This window comes from Mytilus trossulus, chromosome 8 (assembly GCF_036588685.1).
Source record: "Mytilus trossulus isolate FHL-02 chromosome 8, PNRI_Mtr1.1.1.hap1, whole genome shotgun sequence".
Taxonomy (NCBI): Eukaryota; Metazoa; Mollusca; class Bivalvia; order Mytilida; family Mytilidae; genus Mytilus; species Mytilus trossulus.
The window spans coordinates 19,198,662-19,208,259 of NC_086380.1; the positions used below are offsets into that span (position 1 = coordinate 19,198,662).

At 32.3% G+C, this 9,598-nt stretch overlaps 1 protein-coding gene across 1 annotated transcript; it reads left to right on the forward strand.

The window, feature by feature from the left end:
* Nucleotides 1-1,305: 1,305 nt before the first annotated feature.
* On the forward strand, nucleotides 1,306-5,914 carry LOC134681712 (glutathione S-transferase theta-1-like). The gene is made up of 4 exons (XM_063541349.1): nucleotides 1,306-1,540; nucleotides 2,525-2,612; nucleotides 3,245-3,398; nucleotides 5,573-5,914. Exons 1-4 carry the CDS (start codon nucleotides 1,429-1,431, stop codon nucleotides 5,912-5,914), a joined length of 696 nt encoding a protein of 231 aa, XP_063397419.1. The 5' UTR covers nucleotides 1,306-1,428.
* The last annotated feature ends 3,684 nt before the right edge of the window (nucleotides 5,915-9,598 follow it).

Consider the following 9,598-nt stretch of genomic DNA (forward strand, 5'->3'; position numbering starts at 1 on the left):
GATTGACCTACCACTTGTGTTTCATCATAAACTTGACCTAATCACAAACTAATACATTGTTGACGCCGCCGTCGCCGCCGGCGCCGCCGACGCCAGAAATAGCATACCTGTGTCTCGCTTTTTGACTCCGCCAAGGCGAGACAAAAATTGGGTGAGCAACCTAAATATGCGAATAAATGAGATATAGAAGCTAAAACTGTGTAAATATACATCACAACTGACTAAAAAGGTAAAAAAAAAAGAAAAATATTCGCCATTGTCGAAAGTATATTTCACGCAGAGGCCAAAAAAACTGTTTGTAAATTGATAGTATATTGACAAGGACGCCGATACAAAAGTTTTTGTAGTTGATACTACTAACCGTATATAGCATAAACTTTCACGATAAAGTTGACGTTAAGTGAAATATAAATACAAGAGAACACTCGGAAACAAACCTATACAAACTTTTCTTCTTCTAAATTGCACATCAAAACCCAGCTGCACCACGAAAGCCTCAAAATTCAAAAATCCTATAGCGGGATGCATGAATACCCAGTCAAGTCAGAAGTTATACGACCAAAAGATGTATAATAGCACGAAGACAAAAAGACTAACTTGAAAATACTAAATCAATTAAAAAAAACACATGTTTTTCAAATAGTCCACCTGAATATTTTTGTATAAAATTGATGCAAGGCAATAATTATAGATTATCGTTGTTCATCTCAAGGAGATTGTTTTGTTGATATGACCAATGATAATCTGTTTATCGCTATTTAACCAATGACGACGTCAATTTTATTAGCAACGCCACGTGCCTCCTTAGTTATTAGCGATATTTTTCCATATCAAGCGTTAATTTGATTTATATGCCGAAATATATCATATCTTCCTCTTAATTATTCAGCATTAATTTAGATTACAAGCTGAAGAAATCTTTTCATCCTGGTACATTTGATAACTTTTCATACACTGACTAATAAGTTAGCGTTTACTTTGATTACAGGCCGCAGAAATCATATTATCCTCTGCGAATTAGTCAGTGTTTACTTGGATACCATTCTGACAAAATAAAATTCTAACCAATATTAGTCCGTGTTAACTTGGATTGCAAGCCGTAGAAATCATATCTTTTGCTTACTAATTAGTCAGTGTAAACACATTGTAGTAATCGTTTCATTTGAGAAGCAGTACACTTCTATTTAATGTCACCTGTTTTAATAAGTAACATTTACATGAAGGTCAAAATGTAGAACGTATTTTGACCTTATAACGGTCTACATTTTCACCGTGTATGACAATTTCCAATATACAAACTGTTGACAAATTTGGTATCTTAATCAAACAAAAATGCATATTTAAACATTTATTCAATATCCATGCTTGCTTAGATTTGCAATTGCCAGCGGACCAGACTGCTGTTGTGTTTTTTATAATTACTGCAGCATGGTTTTAAGATATTACTACGATTTGATGTCACAGCCGTGTAGAGCAATCTATATATTTCTAAAAATTAATAAAATTCCGTTTGAACCGAAACCGATTGCACTTAGAAAAGGTCAGTACAGTTTATATCATCATTTCCTTTAAATAGAACTTTATTTTTGAAGTATGTATAGATACATAATGGCAAACACATGTTTTAACTCAAACTAAATTTTAACACAAATACAAGAGGGTTTGGATGGGGTTAAATGATTAAAGAATAATGTCCTTAAAAAATGAAGATGAGAGAATAACGGGCAAAACAAAATGAAGATTAGAGAAATGCCTGGTCTAATTTTTTGAAGATTAGAGAAAAAAGGGGTGAAAATTAAATGTTTACAGAATAACATACCCCCCCCCCCCCCCCCCCCCCAAGACCCTCATACAAGTTTATATGGGAATAATGAAACATCAAATTTCCTTGTCTATCAAGTTATGCCATAGATGTAATTACCAAGTATTTTTCGTATGGATGAACAAAGAAACAATAGGGACTTCAGTGATTACTAAAATTTTGAATTTTAGTAATTTGTCAAAGAGATAAAACCCACCCATGGAACATAACGTTCTTTATTGAAGTACTTCTTTACTGCAACTTAAAAAAGTAAATTTATAATGAAACGAATAACACAAAATTCCAGGGAACACGATAGAAAGATTAGTAGAATAGTGTATAACAGGAGTGATAAATAAAAAACAGAAGCGCTATGGATATGCAGCACATGAGTGCTAGCAAATCTACTGGTGATGCACCTTGAAACGGATAGTCTGAGAGCTGTTTGAACGACTCAGTGTTTGCAATTGGAAATCGGTTACAATGTTTATAATTTTCAATGTCAGGCGCGAATTTTGTATACAGTGTGTTTGACGAAACATTTTCGGCTGCACTCAAGATTGGCATTGATATAATCTGAAATACTTTTGTAGGCAAACAAGATTTATGAATAGTCTATTCAACTAGTGGTATTAATGAATCATATATTCTGTAAATTTCACAAACACTTTTTGAAAACCTAAAAGAAATAGATGATGTTCAGTTATGTAATTTTCTTTACAGGAGAACATCGTTCAGATGAATACAAGAAAGTAAATCCCTTCGGTCTGGTACCCGTTCTAGATGATGAGGGATTCATTTTAACAGAAAGGTAATCATTTTGAAATATCAAAACTTTTATCAAGTTTTCCAAATTTCGTTGGACAATTTCTTCTATTCATAGTTCAAGTTTAGAAAAAGATTGATCCAAGTGGTCTATCATACTTAATTCTTTTGGAACATGACATGACATACCTTAAATGTAAAAAAAATATATATATATAACAAATTATGGAATGTGGAAAGGGAAACCAATTTTCATTCAACAATTTTCAATGAAATTTCGATTAAATCTCGAACTTAATAGAAGTAGCTTGAAAAAGTGCCTCAACGTCTTTTCATAGTCCCAATTACGTCTTCGATAAGTGAAATTTCGACCACATATAATTAACTAAACACAAACATTTCAACATATAAAAAATTGCTTACTCATTTCGAAGTGTTTGTATCATTGAACAGTGACCTCGATACACATTTGTTGTCCTGCTGACAACACACAAGATAATAAGATTTCTTTAATAACAGTGATTTCTTTGTTTACTCTCCTACCCCCCAAAAAGAAAAACGTCAAAGGAACGATTGACACTATTCCAAGATCAATCAGCAAAAACATTAGTCGTAAAACTATGTAGACGGATACAAAAACTATCTTCGTTGATGCTTTGATGGTGTTTTTATTTTCAGCGTTGCAATATTGAAATATTTAGCAGAAAAATATAATGCTCCTGAAAACTGGTATCCCAGAGCTGACATACAAGGCCAAGCAAGAATAGATGAATACATGAACTGGCAGCATTGGAATACCAGATTAAAGTCAGCTAAACTTTTCCAGAGTTTGGTAATGTTCTCTTTTAGCTACATTTGTTTTTCTCGTGGTGTTTTGTCTGATGATTGATCTGTTTCTGTGTGTGTTGCGTTTCGGTGTTGTGGATTGTCCATGGATTTATGAGTTTTGAACAGCGGTATACTACTGTTGCCTTTATTTAGCCATTTCGTTTTTCGTTTTTTTCTATTTTTTTAACCGATTCATGCCACAGTTGCCAAACTTTCGTTCCCGAAGGTTTCACCAGCTCAGTAGTCAGTACTTCGTGTTGTCACGAAATGTAATAAATATTAATTTTAGTTAATTTTCTTTTGAGAATCTTTTTAATTATTCGTAACTCCTTCAATCATATTTGACACAACATTTTAATTTTTATTTTTGCCAAATAATTCTCTTCTGCTCTTTATTTTTGGCCTTCCAATTTTTTGTAATCGAGCGCAAAAATATTAATCGAGTTTACACGAAACGAATGTCCGGTAGAACAAATTGCATGTCTGCTGTCTTTTCTGAGTGCGAATTTCTTTTCTGCACTACATACAGTGGTAAGCATGGTTGTTGTCGCTTTGACACATTCCCCATTTCCATTCTCAATTTTATTTTATTATTGTTAATTTGTTAATGTCATTATGACAAACTTTAATGTAACAATATTGATATTGGGGGAGGGGGGGGGGGTATCGTTAGTGGCGCTGCTAAAGTGCATGTATAAATATGACAGTTGTTTTATTGGTTCCGTTGATTTACAAGGTTTGATTTTGTCAGCTTTTATGGACTCCTCCCTTTTTTAATCTATCTTAAAGCTATATTTTTTGTTTTACTTTTTTCCTATATATAAACACAGCATATATTTTATGACTTTTGAACACTGGTATACTACTGTTGCCTTTCTTGAACGCAGTGACGCGTGAAAATCTAATATGTTAAAGACATCACACAGAAGCACTCCATGCTTTAAACAATTCTGTCGTTTAAAAAATGCAAAACGTACAATAAAGATGGTTGTATCAAATCTGCATAACATAGGTTTGATTATTGCCGAAAGACTGGTGTAGCAAGTTTATTTCAATAGATGGTAAATGGTTTTTATGACATGAAAATCTAAAATAATACCGCATGTTATATATTAAGACAGTGTAGCTCTAGCAAGCATTATCAATTATTTGTAAATTGGAAAATGGTTTTGACTTTTCCTAATGAAAATATAATAATGATTTAAATTGTATAAATTGGTCCATTAGAATAAATATCGTATAAAATTTCATCCACAACTGTCATATTCCTCACTTGGTACAGGCATTTTCTTATGTAAAACTTGGTTTTAGCTAGCTAAAAATCTCACTTGTATGACATTGCATCAAAGTCCATTATATTGACAACGATGCGTAAACAAAACAAACAGACATAAAAGGTAAATATGTCAAAATAAGGGTACAGCAGTCAACATTGTGTTATAATCTTAATCACTATAAAAACAAAACAAACATTCTTGAACTTAAATAAGCATTATTAAAATTCCATAGTCTACACAAAAATGTCGTAGATTCACATGTCCACATTATCAATCTTGCATTATGATCGATTTGTTTTCGTGTTAACAACATTGCCATTTTTGTAGGATAAAACTAGGTTCTACATAAGAAAATCCCTGTACCAAGTTGTTATCTATTCGTTAGATGTGCTTGAGCTTTAGATTTTGATTAGGGACTTTTCGTTTTGAATTTTCCTCGGAGTTCATTATTTTAATGATTTTACTTTTTATTCAAACAATTATTAAAATAGATTCAGACACCATCTTATGCAGTCTGCTCTTGTATGAAATGTAATAATATTACATCAAATTGAGTATGAGCATACAAAACAAATAAACTCTTATATGAGTATAAGTAAAAACATCTGTCTACAAAAGCCCCTGTTTAGTCATATGACTCCAAAATATTCTTATTTAAACATCATTTGCTATAGGTATTTGGTATTTGATCTTTCAGGTGAAAGTAAATACAGAAAAGCTCTTCGGACGAACCAAAATTATACAGTGTTATTTTGATTTGTGTTTATCGATTCATTTGATAGTAAGATGATAAAATACGTAATGATGATGCGGTGGTGTAACAGACGTAATAAGCAGTTCAGTTTTATAAATTGTTAAAATATCCTTGCTGTAATTACAATTGTTATTTCTTGTTTTATAGTTATTTAGAAGAATGAATAATAAATCAGAAGATTCTGATACAGTTGACCTATTGAGAACTGAAGTAGAAAAGACTGTCAATTATTTGGCGCAGGTTTGGTTAAAAGACCGACCTTTTCTCTGTGGAAAAGAAATTTCTGTTGCTGATATACTTGGTGTATGTGAATTAATTCAATTGTCTGCTGTGCATGAAGAAAAACTATACGAAGAAAGTCCAATTGTTAAATCTTGGATGGAAAGAGTAAAAGGTAGTCTACAGCCCCAATTTGACGAAGCCCACAAGATTATATATGGAGTACGTAAAATGTATGAAAATATGAAAGAACAACCAGCAAAACTGTAATTTAATTTCAGATTGTATATGATTTTAATTAAATATAGAATGACTTTTATATACTTTTTACTTTTCGGAGAATAGTCCAGTCAAACTAAGATTTAACCTCAAACTAATTGCAATAGAAAATGTTTTAGTTCTAAGCTATAGCATTATTCCCTTTATATACACAGAAAAAAGACCCATAAAATCTAACTTGAGAAAAACTCAAAATCAGCATTTTAAATTTCCTATGGAAATTAACATTTGAAGGGGAGATAACTCTTGCAAAATGAGTCTTTTTGGGTCAGTTTTTGGTTGTTTTTCTTGAAATTTATGTAAAGTATGATACTTTGATGGGGTTATAAGTTTGTATTTGACGAAATTATATAATATTCTGCTCATGAAATGTACAAAACCGAAGTGTTATGGGTAGTTTTATTTTTTTCGTGCATTTTTTGTTCAAGATATTGCAAATTTGAAGCTTTGTAACCATTTTGAAAAAAATAATGTGAAAATTTGGTATTGTTTACATCTGTATATTATATTTTTTCAACATCTTACTTATCTAAAGAAACTTTAAACCACAAAAAGAAGAATACATGCTTAAATATTTTTATAAAATTTGAGATTCTTCACCTTGACATGTTGAAAAATTCAATAAACGGTCAAATAATGAATTACAAAATCTAGATTATAGCTTGATAAAATATATGAAAACACATTTAGAGTTGTTGGTTATACTCTAAGGACCGCTAAAAAATCGAAAATCGATACATTCTAATGAATAGAAGCGGTCAAGTTTTAATTTTGTATCAATTTTTATGGATATTTCTGCCTTCTTTGCAAGAGTTAACTCCCTTTTCAATGCAAATCTCCATAGGAATTTTAAATGGTGATTATTTTAGTCTTCATAAAGTTAGATTTTTTGGGACTTTTTTTCTGCGTATATTTGGGGTATAATGCTAAAGATTAAAACTTAAAAATCTTCTGTTGCAATTACTTTCGGGTTAGGGTCAAATTTATGCTAGATTGACTGGACTAGAAAGAATTTCATATAAAACAGAAATCAACCTACACCATCAACTGAATAGGTATTTAGAAAAATGTATAGAAAAAGTATTGCCTTTGTGCACCTTGTACCTCAAATTCTATGTATTGGTACAAAAGATTGCTGTGCTTTTATTGACTTAACGACATCAACAAGTAGACTGCAGTAACTACATATAAACTCATAATATATACCAGGCTGACAATTTTGTACTCCAGATGCTGCAACCAAATAAAATCAAAAAGGCAATATCTATGCCTTGTTATGTAAACCCTAAGGAACATTGTGGCATGCTAATGTCTCTTATTATGGACTATGTGCTATGGGTAGGCTAATTGTTAAAGGTTGTAAGGTGACTTATGTTATAGTTGATTAAATCCATATCATTGGCAAAAATAACACATCTTATCTGAAATGGAACTTTTGTCAGGTCAACGTAGGGGAATTATATATTGTATGACATATTCTCCTCCACATCTGACTTTATTTCAAGCAATGATACTAAAAACTATTATTATGTTTGTTTGATTCAAATTGAGAATTCTTTGAGGCTACTGATTGACTTCGCCAGGAACTACAGGAGGTCTATACAGTTAAAGCATATAATTTACAAAGCCATGAACTACACAGGGTCTTAGTTAAACCAAATGATAACCATGACCTACAGAGAGTACAAGTTAAAGCAATTGATTGACTTAGCCATGAACTACAACAGGTCTAAGATAAATCAAATGATTGACTTAGCCATGAACTACAGAGGGTTTAAGTAAAAGCAAATGTAAGGCTTCTCCAAGAACTACATAGGGTCCAAAATAAAGCAAATGATTGACTTCGCCATGAACTACATAGGGTTTAAGTTAAAGTAAATGATTGACTTCGCCATGAACTACAGAGGGTCTAAGTTAAAGCAAATGGTTGATTTAGCCATAAACTACAGTGGGTCTAAGATAAATCAAATGATTGGATTATAAAAAAGACATGGTATGATTGCCAATGAGACAACTATCCACAAAAGACCAAAGTGACACAAACATTAACAACTATGTGTCACCGTACGGCCTTCAAAAATGAGCATAGTCAGTAATAAAAGGCCCCGATAAGACAATATAAAACAATTCAAACGAGAAAACAAACGGCCTTATTTATGTAAAAAAATGAACGAAAAACAAATATGTAACACATAAACAAACGAAACTACAGAGCAATTTATTGACTTCCCCATGAACTACAGAGGTTTTAAGTTAAAGCAAATGTTTGACTTCTCCATGAACTACAGAGGGTTTAAATTAGGACAAATGTTTAACTTCCTCATGAATTGCAAAGGGTTTAGTTGAAGCAAATGATTGGCGTCGCCACGAATTACAGAGAGGGTTAATACAAGCAACCATAGTATACCGTATTAGTATTCGTATAGGACATTTTCAGAAAAAGTGGTGGTTTGAACCTGGTTTTGTGGCTAGTCAAACCTCGCACTTTTATGTCAATGTAAAATATACTGGCACTAAAAATGACAAAATTACATGACATGAATACATTATACATACAAATAGATGCAACAACATTCAAGACAGAAAAAAACACCAAAAAAAAACCAATACAAAAGAATATTTCGACATGCTTACCACGCTATAACAACGAACACATGAAACAACCTAGGTTAAAACAATTGATTGATTCAACAAGAACAACAGAGGGTCTAGATAAAGATTTTTTTTATATCGCCCTCCATTAACTAAAGATGGTCTAAGTTCAAGGAAATTAAAGACTTTGCTATGAACTACAGAGTCTAAGTTAAAGCAAATGATCAACTTCGCCATGAACTAGAAAGGGTGTAAGTTAAAGCAAATGAGTGACCTCGCAATGAACTACATAGGTTCTAATTTAAACCAATTAGTCGACTTCGCCAAAAAATTCAGTGGGTCTTAGTTAAAGCAAACTATTGACTTAGACATGAACTACAGTGGGTCTTAGTTAAAGCAAATGATTGACTGGGCCATGAACTACAGAGGGTCTTAGTTAAAGCAAATAATTGACTTTGCCCAGAACTACAGAGGGTATAAAATAGACAATGAATACAATTAGCAATGAGTAAATCCTTCGCAAGAGATCAAATGACACAGAAATTATCAGCTTTACTTCACCATATGGCCTACAACAATGTTTGTTTGAAACTGGAAATATTTGTTTTTGATCCTTATGACAAAAACATTGATAGAAGTATTTAAACACAAGAATGTCAAATATCAGATTAGAGGGAATTATTCAACAATAAATCAGTGAAAATTGATTTAAAAAAAAAATATGAACAAGGAGGGCTGCGCGATATGTCATCAAGCACCACAGAAACAGATCAAGTGTCACGAACATGATTAACGATTTGGATTTGAAAAGTATCCAAGAACAATGCAGAGAGGCAGGACTCCCAATGATGTACAAGATCGTCAACTACAAAGTAGCCATCAACAAAGACACGTACCTCCAAATACCAACTAGACTATCCAGACACACAGCAGCATGAATACATGGTACAAACCAAAGACTGCAGAAAATGGTCCTTATTTATGAACATCACTGAAGACTGGAACAAGCCACTCCCGGAGGTCACCACAGCACAGTCATTTGAGCTCAATTCAAATCTCAAATGACCAATCTTACAAATTGAA